General features: G+C 35.7%; 1 protein-coding gene across 1 annotated transcript in view; it reads right to left on the bottom strand.

Annotated features, from left to right (window-relative positions):
* LOC123875154 (Down syndrome cell adhesion molecule-like protein Dscam2) overlaps positions 1–21,853 on the bottom strand; it is a 106,816-nt gene that overhangs the window by 59,544 nt on the left and 25,419 nt on the right. Inside the window, exon 3 of the mRNA XM_045920835.1 lies at positions 4,503–4,584. Coding sequence (XP_045776791.1) covers positions 4,503–4,584 — 82 coding nt within the window. The remainder of the gene's footprint in view (positions 1–4,502; positions 4,585–21,853) is intronic.

The raw sequence follows: 21,853 nt of genomic DNA, 5'->3' as shown, positions 1-21,853 counted from the left end.
AGTTATGGAACTAAGATGGGATAGGTCTACTTACAAAATGCCTATTCACTCTTGTTTTAAAGATACCCGGATTATGATTGGTAGTATTAAACACAGATCGTGGAAGAGTATTCCATATCTTAGCCATGCGTAAGTATGAGCAATGATGATGCAGAACGTTTCGTGCGTGTACATGGAATGTCAACGACATAAGGATGGAAACTCACCCGACATACATATTAAATATTTAATATGTATATATAAAATAATGGTCTTTGTTTATTGAAGACCTCGCTGGTGCATGGTAAGTGCTGTGGTCTTATTAATTGGAGGTCCAGGGTTCTAAATCACTGGTCTGGTCTGGTGGGAGGCTTCGGCCGTGGTTAGTTACCACCCTACCGGTAAAGCCGTGCCGCCAAGCAATTTAGCGTTCCAGTATGAAGTCGTGTAGTCAAGGGCTAACTTGTATCTAAATAAAAATAAAAAAAAATGTCGAGGCTAGGTGGAGACGTAGGGTATAACACCAATGTCGCCAATATACCAATTTGCGGGACATCACTGACTCTAGTAGGATCATAACTCAGTGCATCGACGACTTAATTATTAACGATTTATCGTTTATGAAACGTATTATGAGAAAACAATAACGATGCCCTCGCGCTTTAACTGCGTAGGCTGAAAATATTAAAAGCATCAAAACCGCAGCTCGAACAAATTGCGGCCTGATAAAAGTTTAAAACTGCGGAAGCTTGATAAAATATTTATTGCAAACTCCATCCCATATCCCATGAAATCGAAAATATTCATTATAGTTGCTGTGTAATATTATCTCTTCACGATAAGTATTCGATATAGCTACAATAATTTATTATTTAGTAGATGATTCCCGCGATTTCTCCGCGTGAGGTTAGGTTTTCAAAAATCCCATGGGACTTTTGATTTTTCGGATAAAACCTACATAATATGTTCGTCTCCGGGATAAAAGCTATCTTTGCACCAAATTTCATCTAAATCGGTTAAACGGATGGGCCGCAAAAAGCTAGCAGACAGACAAAGACGTCCTATCCAGGGATTCCATTATAAATTAAGTGTTGGCAAAGTTGTAAGTAAGTTATTCCACTGTACTTAACGTAGTAACATATACGAGCTGTAGGTATCTGCTTAATTTGATCCACGTGTCCTTTGTCAAAGGCAATTAATTAGCTGTAAAACAGTAATTAAAATCTCGAACATCCAATTTAGGCAATGTCATTTTGCTCTAACAGTATCATGTGTATCAGAAGTTCCCTAAATCCTATCGATACAAAAAGCTACTTTACCTTTTGTTGTGTTATATTGTGATTTGAAAACAAGTGTAAGACAGATACACAGACACACAGATACACACGTCAAACTTATAACACCCCTCTTTTTGGGTCGGGGGTTCATAAATTACAATTAGGACTTTTTGACGATGACTAATATAAATATAATTACTACTAACTACTCATTTTAAGATTGTTGATACTTTGAGCGCAACATGATTTTTGTTTTCTTTCTTTCTTTCTATTGTCAGTCATCATGAGGATTGAAAAAACCAGTTTTAAAACTGGGTTTGTGAAAAAACAGAACATTTTTGTGTAAAATACTAGTTTTAAACAAATGTTTAATTATTATTATCGTCAGATAAAATCGAAGTCAAACGCAAACTTGTAAACTATTAAAAAAACTAGGCCAATCTAAGGCCTTTCGCCTCGAATACTATTTCTTTAGCCAATACATAAATAGACAAATTTTATTTCCGCAATTCGAAAAACAGGCCCGAGGTCGAGTGCTACACTACAGCCAACTGACCTAAAAGCATTATGGCATCCAGTCATGCGAATAAAATTCGCTTCGAGAGTTAAAACTACGCTTAAGATAATATATTTAATTCGAAAAAATATGAATTTTATATTTCATGTTTATATCAGTGGTGTTTAATTAGTTTAGCTTATCACATATAGCAATAGATCGGGTTAAATCTTGGGTTAAATGTATTAGTTTAGAACCCAATCGTCGTCATTATTATCATCCTCAACCTTTCATCAACCCATCACCGGTAGCTAGCTTGTCCTGTCAGAATGAGAAGGGGTTGGTCATAATCAACCACGCTGAACTGTGTATTGGCACACTTCACACACTTTGGAGAACATTATGAAGAACTATCAGGCATGCAGGTTTACATATGATTCCTTCACCGTTAAAGCAATTGATACTTAATTGCTTAAACGCACATAGCTCCAAAGAGTCAGAGGTCGGGAGCCCGGAAGCGAACCCCGGACCCTAGCTATCGGTGCTTATCCTTGCCTAATTCTTAAAAGACGCGCGACGATACATGTACTAGTGCGCGACAGGTTGCTGCAGGTGAGCAAGGGTGACGTGCGGGTATGCGGGACGTCCCCCCGCGTCACACGCCGATTGCCATCTCAACCTATCTCGTTCTATACATACTTTGATAATTCGGCTGACGCTTGCTAGGTCTACAATGCTACGTTATGCTACGGTACATATTGCTACGCTAGTTGCTACGTCACGCTACGCTACAAAAGCTACGTTACGCTACACGATTCTACTTTTCATTACATTGGCAATAATTAATTATTATTATTAAAAAAATCGTTGTAGGAAATATGAAATACCACAGTGAATTCGTATGTAACTAGACGCTGCTGGCGACTTCCTCCGTGTGAATTGACCTATTTCTGTACCCGTCAAAATCAATTCACGGACGGACGGTAAAAAGGTAACAGACGGACAGATAGATGGATAGACACACTTTTGCATTTATAATATTAGTAGGGATTAGTACAATATTTCAAATAAGTTTAATGTGTTAGTAATGTTACGAGTATATTCGCAATGAAACAAACGCAAATAAAAAGCTTTCGTTGTTGCTATCTCAATCTTATAATATTCCAATAACACCATATAACACAAATAAATTGAACAAGTTCCATATAATATAATGGAAAAATAACGATAACTTCAAAATGACTCGTATTATACAGCGATCGCAGAGTTATTAGAATCAATAGTTGCACAAGTTTGCAATTCATAATCCAACTTTGTTTGCGCGCCGTTCTAGGAGTACTTATAACTTCTATATGGTGCTTCAAGCCAATGTGCTCAGTATGTGCCTAGTTCGATAAACTGACTGAGTGGCTTGTATAACGGTGGTAGGTACTTTTCAATAAAAAAGATTTGAATTCACAATGAATTTATATGAAACTGTTGCATTAATTGCTGACACGAAAGCCCGAAAAAGCAGTCTAATGTTTTCAGGGTGTATAATGTACTATATTGTATGTGAGTTTCTCTATGCCACCATAACTTCCAAATTCATGAACAGTTTTGGATGTATGAGGTATCGTTACAATCATTACATCATCTCCAGTGAGACTGACTATATTTTTTTTTTGAAAAAATGCAATATGGTGGCTGTTTGGCGCCATTTTCAGATTTCAAAAACTATAATATTTCATTCATCTTTTGGCATGCCAAGTGTTGATTTTTTAACTACGACTTGCTTAGTAAAAAATAATTCACAATGAATTTATATGACAGTATTTCATTAATTGGTGACTAAATAGTCTTCCTTTTATCCTGAATTGTACGAATAATTTTCCTCTATTTGCACTGTATGCTTCCGGCGGCTTTTTTAAGCCTGAAAACTTGTTTATCATCACGTTTACGGTTTCGTTGTATTGTCTATGATTTTTTGTATAACATACGTACTCATAAGAATAAAAAATAAATCAAATTTAAAACCACGACTGCCGTGCTATATTGAGTTTTTTTTAAATTAAAGCTAGTGTCATTCAAGATTAGATATATAAGGATTTTAATGATAGCGCATACATTCAAAGCTGTTCAGGCATTTAGAAATAATATGGTGGTACAATGAAACTCACATACATACAGAAATACATACATGAAAACAAAATATCACACTCCCTTTTTCAGGAAGCAATGTAATAAAATAGATCCATTATATTATTAATGAATTTAACATAGATATTATTAACTATATTATTAATTTTTTCATGGAGGGAGTATGTAAGTACGTAAGCACTTTTTTTGCAAAAGTAAGTAATTTAGATTTTTATTCTACGTATTTTTAAAGCTATCTCCAAGTTAAATTAAAATAAATACTGAGGTAAGTAATAAAAGAACGTACCTAAAACAATTCGAAAGAAAAAGAGATTTTACAAGTCTAATTCGGAACCCTTTCTCGTAAAAACTTGAGCAAATAAAACAATAAACTCGTTAACAAAAACAAGATAATTTCATAACGACCCTTCAGAAAAGGGAAGGTTGTCTATTAAAATTGAATAAAACATCAAAAGTTTCTATTTATAAACTCTAAGAGCTTACGGGTAAACCATTAAACGTGACAAAAACAGAACATCGGCTTCCGGGCATTTATCTTGCACGGAGAGGTATAAAGGGCATAAATAAAGCAAAACCTATAAAGCTTTAAAGCAACAATGAAAAATACGAACCGTTTTACGTCAGGCGGTGGTGTGGGGCTGGGGTCCGGCGCGCTGTGCGAGCCCGAACAATGCCTCCCCGGCGCGAGTACCGCTGCAGAAACAAAAAACACATGAACAACCGCTCCAATTATTGACGTGGGCATGAGATGGGAGCTCCCTGAGTCAAGCCTGAAACTCACACAACCGCAACTGCACGGCAGGACGTCACATCAAACGCGCGCGTACATGTGAAAAATTGGCAAACAGTGACTGCCGACAGAAGTGAAAACTTAAAAATATGAAATAAACAGTGGTTCTTTTTGGGTTTTCGAATTAATTGTAGTATCAAAAATTTCATATTAGTAAATTAAAACTATTAAGGTTAGTTTAGTTTTTACATCTATCGGCACTCCGAGCATTATTAGCATGTCGGTCACGCGACATTGATGTTTTCACGTATTCCAAAATCGTCCAATGCGTTTAAAAAAGCTTCACTTCAACAACACATTACTATGTATTTCTTTCAACGCAGTCTAACGTGACGAACGACCAATATGAACACATCTCAAGCCCGAACCCGAGCGCCACGTCAGAATAATATTCAAGTCTTCACATAAAATGTAGGTATGAATTAGCTCGCCTTCAGTCCCGACTCATACAACACAGATCAGTAATAAAGCTTATAAATTGTAATAGATTCTTATTTTATGAAGCACGTCATATCGTAGCACGTGATTATGACAGCACGTATTTCAAGAGCGCGGCTCTATGCAAGCTTCGTGATTTGAACACTTTTAGTTCCTTCCACTAAAACGTCCAACGCGCGTAACGTAGCCGTCGCGCATTGTGTGTATTTCAGGCTTTATGGCTTGCCTAACCGAGTACCCGTGGCTTATCCGGTGCCTCAACAACTCTTGTTCTATGTTTTTCGCTAACGAACAGCTCAAACGACTGACTAACATATACCAGTACTTGCCTACCCACTAACAAGTGACTCAGGTATTATTATGTAACTACACCCATGACGATCGTAATACAATTTTTTTCTCGATCACACGGTACAATGACCACCAGATAGCCACCACAAGAAAAATAAAATGAACTTTATTCATAGAGGTAAACGGAACAAAAAACTCGTGATCTTAAAAATTCACCAAGTTGCACCTACGCCAATTTTATTTGTAATTAGAGCTTAACCAGATAAAGTTCAAAACCTCAAAAACCTCTCTTGATATCCCTTGATAAAAAGTAACCTCTCCAGGTCTATATCTAGTCAACTCAGCTCAAAAACTCAGCTCAATCGGGTCGGCTCGGGGTAGGTAATTGAAAGACAAACCAACAAACCAAAACACAAACACAGTTTCGCATTTATAATATGGACAATAATGGGTAGTGATATATTAAGGTTATTAGTTATTAAGGTTAGACAAGGGTATATTAAGGTTAGTTATAGGAATGTAAGGCAAACACTACCTATTTATATAGATAAAACTTTCAAGAGAACTTTCGCTGGAATTGTCTGCACTAGAGTCTAGAAGACAATTTACTTGTACATCAGTAAGTACATAATATTTAGTTCAATGTTGTACACATAATGGCGCGTTATCCGAACATTGAATGGTTGACTAATTACAGACGTCTTGTCCGTCTGTCAGTCATGCTCATCTCCGCTCTATTTTCTATATAATAATAATCTACCAATCACACGAATCGATTTCCGGCCGACGGTAAAGGAAAAGCTGTAATTGCTTCTCAGTAATTTATATTGGAATTCTTTAGAGGTCCAATTTAAAAATATAAGATTGAAAGTTTTCCATAATATTCTGAAAGGCAAGGAGATGAAGTCTATCAATCCGCACTTGGCCAGCATAAGACTATTGCCTAGCCCTTCTCATTCTGAGAAGAGAGCCGTGCTCAGTAGCAGGCCGGCAAATGGGTTTTTTTTTTGTTTTTAAAAAAAAAAAGAATACTAGCCATGCTATTCATGACTAATATTCCCCTTTCCCCTCCAATTAAGCGTAAAGCTTGTGGCAGGAGTGGGTGCGACAATAGTGCAACGGGTGGGGTTTGAACCGCCGTTCGGAATTCAGTCCGCTCCTCAACCAACCGTTGAGCTACGAGGCTCTGAGCTATTGAGGTTAAGATGATGATATCATAGTTACACCTAACTACTGCTCCAACTTTGATCACGATAGGTCCACCGAATGGGGGCCATTTAATAATTATAATTATCACTACTTTATCATTATACTTTCACAGTCTCAAAAATATAAGAAAGCCAAAAAAGATACCAAAAATACCGAGTAATCGGTTTGCATACCTTAGTTGCACCCAAAAACTCCGGTAACATACCTTTCCCACTCGCAAAGTCCAATTTCAATTCCGGCTTGATAATAATTATTACAAAGCCGACCGTATAATATAATATTTAAAGCACAATAACGGAGCCATAAGCGCACGAAAACAATTTCAATATTACCGTATAAAAGCGCGTTCACACGAGAGCAACGTTAAATGTGTATTTTAGCGGCAAAACGCGCCACTAGAGATCACTGAATTGTTCTCGTGAAAATACGTGTGAACGCCGCATTAGCTTGAACCTCTTTAATAGTGTCGATAGTGCTTTGTGCTCACTGCCAATTAAGGTTTTGCAGTTAAAAAACAAAGTTGTTCAAGTTTTCGAACAAAATAATGCTTTAATTTTACCGTTCGAACATTCTTATTTTAACAATAGATCCGCATTCATTCGTTCAAAAGTTTTGAATACAAGCTTCTAGTTTGATGAATTCTATTTTATTTGGTCTACAAATGAACTATTTACCTACTATGGAAATTGCGTTGTACTTGTACCGGTACCGGTACCGGTTTACTAAACACTAGATTCTAGAGGTCTAGTGTGTAGTTTAAGAGGGGTCTCTACGTTAATGGCTCCATACAAATGTAGTTCGTCTCTCATTAGAATACTAACCAATCATACTCAATGGAATTTTGTAGAAACGTTCCGGGAACTAATATCTATGTCTGTGGTTTTCCAGATTCCCGTTAAAATATTCGGTTTCAAAGTTACGCGGTCTTAAAAATTCACATACAAATCTTTGAGCCCCTGTAACTTTAAAACTACATATTTTAGAAAAATCTAAAACACCACAGGCACAGATAATAGTTTCTAGAATATGTCTGCAAAATTTTATGGACTTTTTGGTTGCTTACTATTCAAATGAAATTGGGGCTACGATTGTATGGAGTAAGTGAGGGAGAAAACCCTGTTAATTGGTAAGGCTTCAATAGAATGTGTCAGCCAGCGGAGAATGGCTTCTAATCACGTCATTTATGTCATCTCAATGCAGAGATTGCGCTTCACAACAATTTATAGACGTGATATCACATCACACTTCACACTGATATTATAAAGGCAAAGTTTGTGTGTATGTTTCTCGCAAAAACCACTGGACGGATTTGGCTGATATTTAGAATGGGTATAGATTATACCGTGGATTAACATATAGGCTACTTTTAATCCTAAAAAATTACGGAGTTTTTTACGGAGGGATTTTTACGGTGGCCCTTTTGAAATTTTTATGATTGGTTGTTATATAGAAATAATATTGTGTCAAAATTTCAGCTCTCTACCTATTACGGTTCACGATATACAGCTTGCTGACAGACAGGAGGACGGACGGACGGACGGACAGCGGGTCTTAGTAATAAGGTCCCATTAGCACCATTCGGGTACGGAACCGTAAAAAATGTTGTCTGAAAAGCCGTTCTAAAGTAATCGCAAACGAACGCCAGGTAATGTAATAAAAGTCTAGTATTAGTACCTACTTTAATATTAGATAAGTATATATTCAGTAACCATCACGTAGCGAGCAAACTGTATATCCGGAGGATGTTTCTCCCGCCACCCCATGCCGCCTCGATTTCCAATGGATTCCCCATTCGTTTTTTCGCTGCTTGTCCCCACTCATGCGAAACACATTACGTAGGTATACACTTGTAACACAATTTGTTTTATAAATACTTCTTACGGATCACTGGACTCAAGATTGATTGACTGTAAGTTTGCGAAAAAAATAACACTGGGATCGAATGTTTTATGCATGAAAAATTATCGGAAACTCGTATAAATGTTGGCTTTGAAAGATTTTTTTTGCAACATCTAAATTATTATTGAGTGTTTCGCCTAAATTATAGACAGAAAAGGTTGTTTTATTTGGACATTTTAAACTTGCAAATTACTGACTTTATTTTTCACTAGCTTTTACGGGCGACGACTACGTGATATAATTATTTACAACTTATAGCTACATATTATAGTAACTATCTGTCAGTGAAAGAATTTTCAGTATCAAATCTACATACAAATCCTATATCTCCATACTTAGACAACAGCGGAAATGTTAGTGTTAACTATATCGATCCGAAAAAATCAGGTCGAGCCATTGCTCTGTTGTGGCGTGATTGAAGGACAAACAAATAAACAAAAATACATTTCACATCTATAATGTGGCTAAGCGATTATAGTGAATACAAAAATACCATTGCAAATTAAAGGATTGCTTGGTAAGTAATGCTTTTATTTGACGGGATCGAAAATCCCCTAATAAGCCTTTTAATTATCCCAAACTGACCAAACAAAAAGCTAATCAAGATACCGAGTATAAAACATCCAATACAAGCAACAGGATTCTCGGTAATGTGAGGCGAATGGTACGGTTTGATAAGGAAAAACGGGTAAATAAGGAATCATGAGAGCGGTCCGGAAAAGGTCAGAAGGGAGGGGGAGCATCCGGCGGACTCGGTGCTCGGAGCCTCAGGTTGAGACCACAACCCTCCGATGTGATGTCGGGTCGTAATAAAATCTACGACGTTGTACAATGCAAATTGCAATGCAATGAGCAAACCGAGGCGGTGCCGCACCGTACAAACTTGCGATGCGACGACGTATTCCCGTTCAGTAGGTGTCTTTTTTTGATGTCAAGTACTTTCTTTTCTGTTTTTTAACCCCCGACCCAAAAAGAGGGGTGTTATAAGTTTGACGTATGTATCTGTGTATCTGTCTGTGGCATCGTAGCTCCTAAGCTAATGAACCGATTTTAATTTAGTTTTTTTTTTGTTTGAAAGGTGGCTTGATCGAGAGTGTTCTTAGCTATATTCCGAGAAAATCGGTTCAGCCGTTTGAAAGTTATCAGCTCTTTTCTAGTTACTGTAACCTTCACTTCTTGGAGGTATTAAATTTTTAATTTACACTTGTTCTTGATACGTCTTAACGCAAGTAGAAGTGTGTGTAGTACGGTCCATACGGTACGGTACGGTACGGCTCATTAGAAATTGATAGGCAGAGTTTTCTCGTACGATGCCGTAAGCGATTAAATTTTTGCGGTCCGACATCGCATCGCAAAAACGATGCTGCACCGTTTTTGCGATGCGATGTCGGACCGCAGTGTTGTGGCCTCTCCCTCAGTCAGACGGTAGCTTATAGACCGTATTAAAATTCTATATTACTGTAACATTCATTGCTTTTGATGTGACATTACTGCTTACTGGGAAAATGCTTTATATTCTAATTTTTAAAAAATAGAGTAGGAAAATGTGATAGGTATTAGTAGTACAAGTGGCACGCCATTGTATGGAGTGCAAACTGATTGTGACATGTACCTACCCAAAAAATATATCCGTTTACCTATCATCATGCGATAAATACATGAAAGTGTATATAATGTATTTATACAGGAAAAAGATTTTAAGTACCTACTTTAGATTTTATTGGATATATTTTGTAATCATTTGTAAAATAATTTGCATACATTTTATAATAATTGGTATAGCTTTTGGAACAGAAGAGATTTTTTTAATGTCTCAAAAACTATGTCGTTTTTAGAAATATAATGCTTTTAACGTAAAAGCATCGAGGAAACCTCGCGACGTCTCAGCAAACAACTTTGATTTCCTCCAGTCACAGTCAAAGGAGCTTACCGGGAATAAGAGAAAAGCATAAAGAATGAAGGGAAAAGGAATAAAAAATTCACAGAAACACGGAGGTCGGAGTTTTTCCTGTCACCGGGCACAAACAATGCCTCTATTGTCCCCTCCCTCCCCCGTGGCTCGGAACAGGCGAGGAAACGAGCATCTTTTGTTACCGACCCCGCTCTCCCCGCGGAAACGGGAGCTTTGAACCCGCGGTCATCTGTTTACATCAATGCAGACTAAAAAAGACATGCGATTATTTAGCTTCCCCCAAGTTGCATTTACTGAATAATAAGTCGTTCGCACGTTAGGCGCATCGCTCACAGGAACGAATGTCGAATCAGAGTCATAGCGTGAGCATCTCGTGTTAGGGATTTTCGGGATATTTGTTTGTAGACGCGTTCGGCTTCAGTCGATCCGGAAAGACTCAGCGACCATATTTATTGCTTCCCTGGTAGGTGCTCTTGGAGTTTGCCAGGACATATTTAATAAAACGTAGAGCACTTTAACACACGCAACCTTTGAATCCCGTTCAAAACAGAGAGAGAACGATACATTATTAGCAGATTAAATTACCATACTATAAACAGATTAAATATGATTAGGTAGTCACAAAGTTAATAATATAAAAATAAAAAAAGATTCCGACGAATTGAGAATCTCCTCCTTTTTTGGAAGTCGGTTAAAAATACCAAGCACCTCGTCTAGAATACCCGTGGAAACATTTGTTTCAGTTAACTTTATCACAACGCACGTAAATTTCCAAATTGCTACTTTGTAAGTTTTTTCTGGTTTGATTTATACTGTCATGATAGTTTAGTAGTTAAAACGTTCGGCTTTTACTTGGGTTATCGAGAGTTCAGTCCCGCGCACGCACCGCTAACTTTTCGGAGTTACATAATTCCAAAAAGTTAGCAACCAAAATGTTAGTTAGCGTGTTGAGTCGTGCCCAAGGTCAAACTAAGGTGCCGACGATATCTTAGTCACTAAATTATCACCACTTGTATTTAATACTTTGAATAGTAATTGAATAGTTTATACAAGAGGTATATTATTTCAAATAACATTCAATACCTTCATACAATATGGTTAAAACTCAAAGTTTTGTAATATTATATTTTCCATAAGACCTTAAAATATTCATACTCACGTAAAATCTGTACAACACCTTAACATTATACTTTAGAAATGTAACAACAACATTATAAACCCAAAAGTCACATAAGATAGGGAATAAAAGTCCCAAAGTCAATTATAGTGGACTCAAATGAGTAGTTTCCCGAAATGCGACATCAAGTAAACCAACCAACATTTTCCATTAGCCGAAAATAAATCTACCCCTACAAGTAATAAAAGAAGGTATAGGTGACTCTACCTACATCAATAATGTATAGAGTATAGACCCTTTCCTATTTACAATTTCAAATGAATAAAGGTTCAAGGCTTTTTCGGTAGGTAATGTGCTTACGTACTGCTTACGACTCTCGGGGTGACGTGGAATAAATTTATTTCACCTTTTTCGTGCACTCGTTTAGATATGAAAAAATTGCGTTGAAACCGAGCCGACATTTTTTTGAATATTTTTAGCTTATTCATGCTAAACGCTAAGAATGTCTGGCATATTCGCTTGAATAAAATGTTTTGAAAATTGTATGAATAAACGTCTACTCACTGAAAATCCAACTAAGTAGGTACATAATAATATATTTATACTAGCTGATGCCCGCGACTTCGTTCGCGTGGATGTAGGTTTTTTAAAATCCCGTGGGAACTCTTTGATTTTCCGGGATAAAAGTAGCCTATGTGCTAATCCAGGGTATAATCTATCTCCATTCTAAATTTCAGCCCAATCCGTCCAGTAGTTTTTGCGTGAAGGAGTAACAAACATACACACACACATACAAACTTTCGCCTTTATAATATTAGTGTGATGTATGAAATGTGAATGTAAGTTAGTCTATGCACAGATATAAAGATAGACCAGTCAATTGAATCCAAATCGGTAAATAGCAAGCAAGCGATTTTGAAGGCCTCAATTTAGCTTTGTCGGGTACTCCGTGTCTCGGAGAGTACGATAAGAAGATGGACCCGGTAACATCTCAATAAAGTCGTTAACCCTAAGAGTCGAAATCTCGTACCTTTTCATCCCGTTGAGTCGTATGTGGAAGGATCTGGAAGTCCATTGAATCAATTTCCCGGAAAACCCCCTACCACTAATATAAACAAGTGTAAATTAAAAATTTATAACACCTCGGACAAGTGAAGGTTACAGTAACTAGAAAAGAACAGATAACTTTCAAACGGCCGAACCGATCTTCTTGAATTATAGCTAAGAACACTCTCGATCAAGCCACCTTTCAAACAAAAAAAAAAACTAAATTAAAATCGGTTCATTAGTTTCGGAGCTACGATGCCACAGACAGATACACAGATACACACGTCAAACTTATAACAACCCGTTTTTCGTAAATTCTTTTGGGGTTGTAAATTCGATATGGCGGATGCTCTACTGATAAACTCTGAAATTCAAACTGTACACGTATGAAATTAGGCCAGTGAAGTAGGCTCCGTTAGTAAAAATAACTGTGTTTTACGATCATCGATTTCGACCCTAATATACCTTCTACTGGACCTTGGGCAGAATAAGAACAGTTGAATATTTAATGACCGCGCAGAGTTTTATGTTATTTAATTATGTATATTGAAATCAATATATACACTAATTACTAATATGATAAATGCGAAAATGAGTCTGCCTGTCTGTGGTCTTTTCATGGCTCAACCACTAAACCGATACTTCTTATTCCGTATACGCATGGGTATATAAAAATAAAAAAGTCTAAATACGCGCGGATGAAGTTGCGGGCATCACGTAGTTTAGTAACAAAATATTTCGTAGGATATAGCCGGTTTGAAGTTACAAATGAATTCTTTTGTTGTTCTAAAGTTCTAAACTTTTTCAGTACCTTGAAATAGTTGAAGCAATCTTTGTGACTACTTTCAGAAATTTTTTTGCTAACTTTAAGCAAAGATATTTTAAAACTCCAAATAGGCAAAGCTCATACCTTTGGATATTTTTAATACAACTCGGCGAGCTTAGGGGCTTTAGACCATCATAGGTTCTAGTGTTACTAACTATTTATATTTTCAATTAAAATTCAAAATTCAAAAAATGTTTATTCAATTTAACTTTTACAAATACTTTTGAATCGTCAAGTGCATCTAGCAATGCCTTTCCTACCAAGAAGAACCAGCAAGAAACTCAGCGGCTGCTGTTTTCAAAGAATTGAAAGATTTTCATATTTTTAGTTATTCGGAAAACACACCATTTTAAAGACGGCCACGGAACTGAATGGACTCGTACAAATGCCCTGCTCATCTCCTTTTATGATACTAGTTTTTCTGCTGTAGTAAAATCTATTTAAGTATATTTTGTATCTGCTGTATATTTTGCTCAAGTATATTTTGTAATCTGTTACAAAATATACTTGAGCTCAGTGTAACATTCTGCCATGCTACTGCTGCAGACTCTAGTAATTTCTGTTTGTACACATTACATAGATTTTACTACAGCAGAAAAACTAGTATCATAAAAGGAGATGAGCAGGGCATTTGTACGAGTCCATTCAGTTCCGTGGCCGTCTTTAAAATGGTGTGTTTTCCGAATAACTAAACGAGTGCTTTCTACAAGTCTTTTATTGCATGCGCAAATTGGATTTCACGGTGAAACCGGCAACATACATTTCCCTCGGAGTGAATTTCATTTGCGTTCTGCCTAGAATGTGTTGTAATCATTTTTAGCTACACGGTTAGTCTTGGATATTAGACAAGATTACTTTTATAAATAATCCATACTAGAGCATACTATAATATATAATAGTATAAATGCGAAAGTGTATCTGTCTGTCTGTCTGCTAGCTTTTCATGGTCCATCTTGACGAAATTGGGTATAGAGGTATCCCGAGGGTGGACGAAGGTTACTTTTTATCTCTGAAAATCAATGAGTTCCCATGGGATTTTTAAAAAACCTATATCCACATGGGCGAAGCTGCGGGCATCCTCTAGTAATTAAATAATATTACACAAATCTATTGTTTTATTGAAATTATTTAATTACTTAATCGTGAGTAGGTAAACCTGCATGCCTGAGAGTTCTACATAATGCTCTCAAAGGTGAGTGGAGTCTGCCAATCCACACGTGGTCAGTGTAGTGTACTATGGCCAAACCCAAACCTGCACATTCTGAGAAGAGACCCGTGATCAGTAGTGAGCCGGCGATGGGTTGATCATGATGTTGATAATGATCTAATTACTAGACGATGATCGCGTCTTCGTCCTTATACGCATGAATTTAATTAAATTATTATTATTTATTATAGGTACCTACATCCCGTGGGAACTCTTCGATTTTCCGGAATAAAAAGTATAACTCGGTGAGACGGTAGGTCACTCTACGCGTTTTTATGTTACCAGTTGTGGAAACATGCAACTTTTCACAATGGGTACTAACTTACCAGTTGCTAGTTGCGGCAATTTGGAATTAATTTTGCTACCAATCACAGCAACCGAAAACAGTCGCGATTCCCGAAACTTGCTAGTTTTGGTCTGCGCAGTTTCGAAATTGTAATGAAAATCGTAAAAATAGCTACCTAGTTGCGAGTTGCCGGTTTCCACAACAGGAAGCTGAAAGTTGTTATACATGTGTTCAGCGCCTTAGATGCTACACCTCTGTGAGGACCTGGCTTTACAGATCTCTCAGTGGTATACGATCACCGTTACGTAGGTATATTGTTTTCATTATTTTGTTTGCTCGTACTCAGTTTGCTGTTACATGCCCTCGGGGCCTCGGGGCTTCAGTTCGTTTATTGTTTACTCTTTTATATTGAAGTGTCTGAGTTGAACAAATAAAAATATTACATTGTTAAAATTTACTTTCAATTTGAAATAAATACTTATTTTGTTGCCTTTATTTTATTTTAGGGAGGATATCTTACAGCATTCGTGTCGTGAAACTCTCAACACTGTTGTGTTATGATTTCAGAACGACAGCTGGTCTACCTAAATAGAGATTGAGGTTTTTACCTCTATTTTGTTAATAATATTAATAAAATAGAATAGAATAAGATTTATTTGCTGAGCCAACACATATTCAATACAACATATGTATTTACAAAAATAACTCCTTAAAATCTAACTTAATTTAAACTATAGAATGTGTCGTGCCAACGAAAATTATTAAAAATTAATTCTATTATAATACAAATTATTTCTATTATAAAATTAATTAATTCAATTATAAAATTAATTAATTCAATTATAAAATATTAATTCAATTATAAAATATTAATTCAATTATAAAATTAATTCTTCAATATTATTACAAATTTGAATGTATGTCTGTTTGTTTTTTTTTAAATTATTAATTCCAAATATAGGTACCTACTTACTCAACTAAGTATGGCGGTAAGAAACAAAAAAAAACAAGACTGCAACAAGTTTCTGAAGTTTTTTTTTAATTTTTTTGTTGCTCGCAATTTCGTCATTATTAAATTCAGTAAGTATTTTGAAATTCCTTTGGAATCGTTTATTTTGCTGGTGTAAAAGTATTCTGTCCTTCTCTAGACATTGTGTAAGCTTTGTGCAAAATTTCACAAAGCTTACACATTGTCTAGAGAAGGACACAAAATACTTTTTATCCTGGTAAAATAAACGATATCCCTATGGTATTTCAAAATACAGAATTTAACACAGACGAAATTGAGAACAACAAAAAATCAAACAAAAATACTTAAGAAACTCGATATACAGTTTCTTAATAATTGTATCTTGCCGTTATCTTCTTACAAGATTTTGCTTTCTGAACCAGTGCTAGGGTTAGTGATTTGTGTAAAATGATTGATTTGAATATTAAATGTCGTAAACTACATAGCTAGAAAACTAAGTAGGTAAGTATAAATATTTAAACAGCGCAGCTCTTCAAAACATCTGTAGACCGCTCTAAAAGTCATAATAAATATTGAACGTTGCTCAGAAATGGAAATGAACTGCAGCGAAAATGTAAAAGAGGGGAGCATTACAGGAAATATGCTCCCACTTTTCGCTATTATATCAGAGACGAAGGAAGCGCATGGTAAGATAAGACGCAGCGTTCTAATAACAAAAATATTAGATATCATTTTTTAAATCTACGACTAGATGATGTCCACGACTTCATCCAGGAATCAGGTTTTTATAAATCACAAGGAAACCTTTTGATTTTCTGAGATAAAAAGTATCTTATGCCCATTTCCAGTATGTAACGTATCTCTGTACTTTTCGTAAAAATCATAGCAGGTGTCCTTTTTCGAGGTGCAAGCTATTGCTGGACCAAATTTCGTTAAAATCGGTTTAAAAACTGATGGTCAGCTAGCTAAAAACTAGCGAACAGACGGACGGATACTTTTCCATTTATAATAATATTCATGGACAGTGAATATGAGTCTTTGTTACATAAAATAAACTTCTGTTTATTTAAGAGTCTACGTTTTTCAAACAACAATTCAATCTCAAATATTTTTTCATAAATATCTACTTACTAACTTAGCTGTAACTTTTGAAATGTTGACACAAAACTTCCATCGAATTGGAAAGCAAAATATAAACATTCAACGGCACAGCGCTTCACAACATCTGTAGACTGTTCTTAAAGTCGTGATAAATATTGAACACTGTTCAGTGAAATGAAAATAAACTGTTGTGAAAATATTAAAGAGGGGAGTATTGCAGGAAGTATGCTTCCACTTCTCGCTATTACGAGGGGTCTCTCCGTCACTCGCTTCATACAAACGTAGTTCCAATTTCATTTGAATATTAAGTAACCAAAGTCCATGAAACTTTGCAGACATATTCTAGAAACTAATATCTATGTCTGTGGTTTTCCAGATTTCTGTTTAAATATTCGGTATCAAAGTTACGCGGTCTTAAAAATTTACATACAAATCTTTGAGCCCCTGTAATTTTAAAATTACATATTTTTAGAAAAATCTAAAACACTACAGACAGATATTAGTTTCTAGAATATGTCTGCAAAATTTCATGGACTTTGGTTGCTTAATATTCAAATGAAATTGGAACTACGATTGTATGAAGCGAGTGACGGAGAGAGCCCTGTTATTATATCAGAAATAAAGGCAGTGAAGGAAACTGTGGGATACAGCGTTTGTTACAGCAATAAAAACTTTAACTATTTACCTGATTACAAAAGGATAGACAGCTTAGGTGTATGTTTGCAAGGGCATAGCCAGGAATGGGGGATAGCCTGGGAAGTTTTTATCGGCCGAGAAAAAAATTTAGTCGACTTGACCTGGCCACTGGAATTTTATCTTTCTTCTTTCAAGTGTATTATTTGATTTCTAATTCGTTTAATATATTGCTTTAGAGAATACCAAACTTTGTGTGGAGCTTTCTCATTTAAGATAATAATATTTTCTTCAAATTACGATATCAGTGCTTGCAATTTTCATAATATGCTCATCAGTCATCTGATAATAAGTAAGATAATCAAGACCGACGGGTGACTAATTTGCAGAATTATTTAAAAAAAAAGAAACATAGAAGATGTCTATAAAATGTTCTACTAAATTGAATAGGGATTTGTTTCTTGGTTTAACCTGATTGGTTTGACCCGTCCGAAATGTATTCGGACATTAGAACAATTGTTTTGGGGACCAATTGTGGCCATAACTGTGTTACGGTTGTATCCCTCTACTAACATTAAACTAGGTACGCAGTAGCCTGGACACATAACTTTGCTTGTTAGTTTTGCTATTGAACCTTCTGCGAATCCGTATCCGTAATAGATAACAATGCTACTTTATATTATGAAAGCAAAAGTGTCTATCATTTTCTATCTTATATTCTAAATCGATACTACTGAAATTTGGCACAGAGATTACTTGCACCCTGGATAATTTTTACTTTAAGAAAACAGTAGCTTCCTACGAGATTTTTGCAATATCTAAATCTACGCGGACGATGCCACGGATAACAAGTAGTTTTCGTATATTTTTGTGGACCAACTCTATTATTACAAGTAGACCATTTATATTTATTTATCGATTGTACTCGTTTATATTCGGTTTCAAAATGCATTTTTTACAACTTTATATAATAAATAAGGATTAATAAAATAACTTAGTGTTAAGATGCAAAAAGAAACCTTTACGAAAATTAAAAGATGGTGAATATGCAAATTACCATCCGCCCGAGACTCGATTCAAATGAGAACACTGGAAGCATAATAATCTAAGATAACAAGTCAAAGACTACAATTAAATAAATAATATATTTAAATGAAAAACAAAGCTGGCTGGTTCGTACACAAACGAAAGTAATGGGAACTATTTTTATTCTGTAGGACTACTAAATACTTAAGTATTATCTTTTCATAAGGTTGAGCAACCAATGAAAGGGAAACGACTCGAAGTACTCGAAAAATAAAAGACAAACTTCCTTTTGGAACAAAAAATGTTATACCTTTTACAGGGACTATGCCTATGTTTTTCTATCTTCAGAATGGCTATTCCAGTTAATCCTTCAAGATGAATACATGTCGATTCAGAAAGTGAGCCGTGAAAAGGTTGCATTTGGTAGATAATGTAGCGTCAGGTAACAGGCAATAATCGGATAGAACTTAAAATAATCCATTTACCATTTAGAAGCCTAAAACTAACCAGGTAACAACAAAAACAATTAGACAAATTAACTCGGTCGGCGTATAAACCATAAACAGGCGGGTGAACTTGCAAATTAGTTTAAGCGTGTGTATCAACTTCCAAACGTAACATACAGAATCGTACTTGAAACTTATTACACCCGTTTACACACAGACACAACGACTTTTGTAATGAGATTCTGCCGGAAATTTAAAGTTTTTAGGGTAATGAACTATCGTAAACTTTTCAAACGAACGTAGCAGAGAGCAATATACTTTACGGACCAAGAAGAACTTTTGTTACTAGAACTGACACAATGTAATTAAGTCGTAGGTAGTACCTCTACCTACTGATAAAAAAATGTTTGTCTTTGTTTTGACAATTTACTTAAATAATTGTAAACATTTTTTTATAAAATAAGGTGGAAGTACAAACTAAAAAATGTGAACAATGTGAACCCAGTACAATATGTTTTGCTTTAATAATATATATTAAAATAAGTAATCAAACCCTGTCAGTATACCTATGCGAAACGACATTTTATAAACTGGCTCTCAGTGCGTCCTGAAACAACAGGCAAGACGAGCGCGGGCACAAAACAAATGAACAAATAATGGTAGCGCACTTTTGCGGAAAATGATGTATAGTTTGGGAGCTGGTGGCAGTTTTTTTTTTATATTTTTAACAAAACATACAATATTGTCTAAAAGCTAAATGATAAACATTGGTCATTAGCTGCAACAACAAGACCAATCGCATCTGCCAATTATATAAATCTTATCGCTAGAAGTCACGTCGATGCCACTGAATTAATGGGTGGTTTGAATATTTAGTAATAAAAAATATATTTTAGGCAGCTTTCATATTTTACAAATCTTTAATATTTCAAATAAGAGATGCTCACGTTATGTTAAGGGTGTCAACGGAACCCTATTACTAAGCCTCTGGTATCCATCCATATATTCACAGAGTGTGTATTTCTATTACCGCTGTAACAACAAAATATAACAATATACCAGAATGGCGAGTTTTAAAATGGTGGCAAATGGTGCAAATTGAAAAAAAAAATATACATGGTGTTTGATCTTTTATTATGGTACGGAACCCTTCGTGTGCGAATCCGATTAGCACTTGACCGGATTTTATTTACCATTTTCACAATCTTCAAAACTCTTTTTCACTGCCAATGACGAGCTTTACCCAACAGAAATAGCCACCAGATTTCTATCTAGCAGGACTGCGAGCCAATATAATTTGTCATGGCTACGAATGTGAACTTTCTTTTCTGTATTATTCTCAAGTCTATACGAAAGCCAAAAAATTCCAATTTCAGACAAACAGGTGCATTCCCCTCTTTTCAACCCCCGACCCAAAAAGAGGGGTGTTATAAGTTTGACGTGTGTATCTGTGTATCTGTGTATCTGTCTGTGGCATCGTAGTGCCTAAACGAATGAACCGACTTTAATTAGTTTTTTTTGTTTGAAAGGTGGCTTGATCGAGAGTGTTCTTAGCTATGATCCAAGAAAATTGGTTCAGCCGTTTGAAAGTTATCTGCTCTTTTCTAGTTACTGTAACCTTCACGTGTTATAAATTTTTAATTTACACTTGTTATTAGTGCATTTATATAGGCAAACATATGATTCAATCTTTAAAACGGAAGGAGGTGAAAACTTATGTTATTTGAAGTTTGGTTTATGGAAATTTGGCGTCAATAATGATTTTTTTGTTTGTTGGATGAAGCTTTATATTATTTTTTCTAGAATTACCTATTTGTGCTATAACACTCCAATTTAACGTACGTTAAAAAATATTGAAACAACGTTTTTAACCTGAAAAACAGCCTTGGACTATTTTTAAAATACCGCAGCACTCTCAATTGAGGTGGCGGCCGATTTTAATTTGTTCTTCTTTGTTGTTCTTAAATTAAGCTATTTTTGACGGCTTTGTGAAAACTTCCAAGTTAACTAACACGCCAGAACTTTTTGACGTAATTTCTCAATTTAGGTACGATGGTAAGTTGTAAGATCAGTGATAGCCTAGTGATTAAGTCGTTGGCTCCTATTCGGGCGCATGCATCACTAACTCTTCACAGTTATGTACCTACTATTAAAGCAATTAAATATCACTTGATTTAACGGTGAAGGAAAACATCGTAAGGGAACCTGCGTGCCTAAGAGTTAAGTCTCCATAATTTTTTATTTTTTATTTTAATATATAATGTTCTCAAAGGTGTCAATGCATACTTGGCGAGCATGAAAAAACTTTGGCCAAAGTCCAAACCGTTCTCATTCTGAGAGGAAACCCACGCTGGATTGATGATGATGAAGATAATGATCACCCAAGTCGTGATTTGATCATATCAAGATACCGAATTTTGCTATCGGCATTTCAGATATCCCGCAACGTCGGTCGCCAGAAACGTCACTACATACAATATAAATTTTCCTGTCCAATTAAGGCGAATATGCAAATACACACGGATGGCTTAATTTTTTAACTGACCTGAAGCGATACGCGAATTTTCGCCAGAGTAACCTAATTACCATGGTCATTCGATTACAACTTTTTGATATCATAACATTTCGTCCACCTATCTGTTTGAGTTCTATCTACCGCTTCCTAGCGCGCTTCCCTGTGCTCTCCTCTCAACCCAATGAATTTTTGTGGACACTTACTAAAAACAAATGTCGTGTCTGTGGTTGGCCAGATTTTTGTAAAAAT

Source organism: Maniola jurtina, chromosome 19 (assembly GCF_905333055.1).
Source record: "Maniola jurtina chromosome 19, ilManJurt1.1, whole genome shotgun sequence".
NCBI lineage: Eukaryota > Metazoa > Arthropoda > Insecta > Lepidoptera > Nymphalidae > Maniola > Maniola jurtina.
This window is presented reverse-complemented; position numbering and strand designations above follow the sequence as displayed.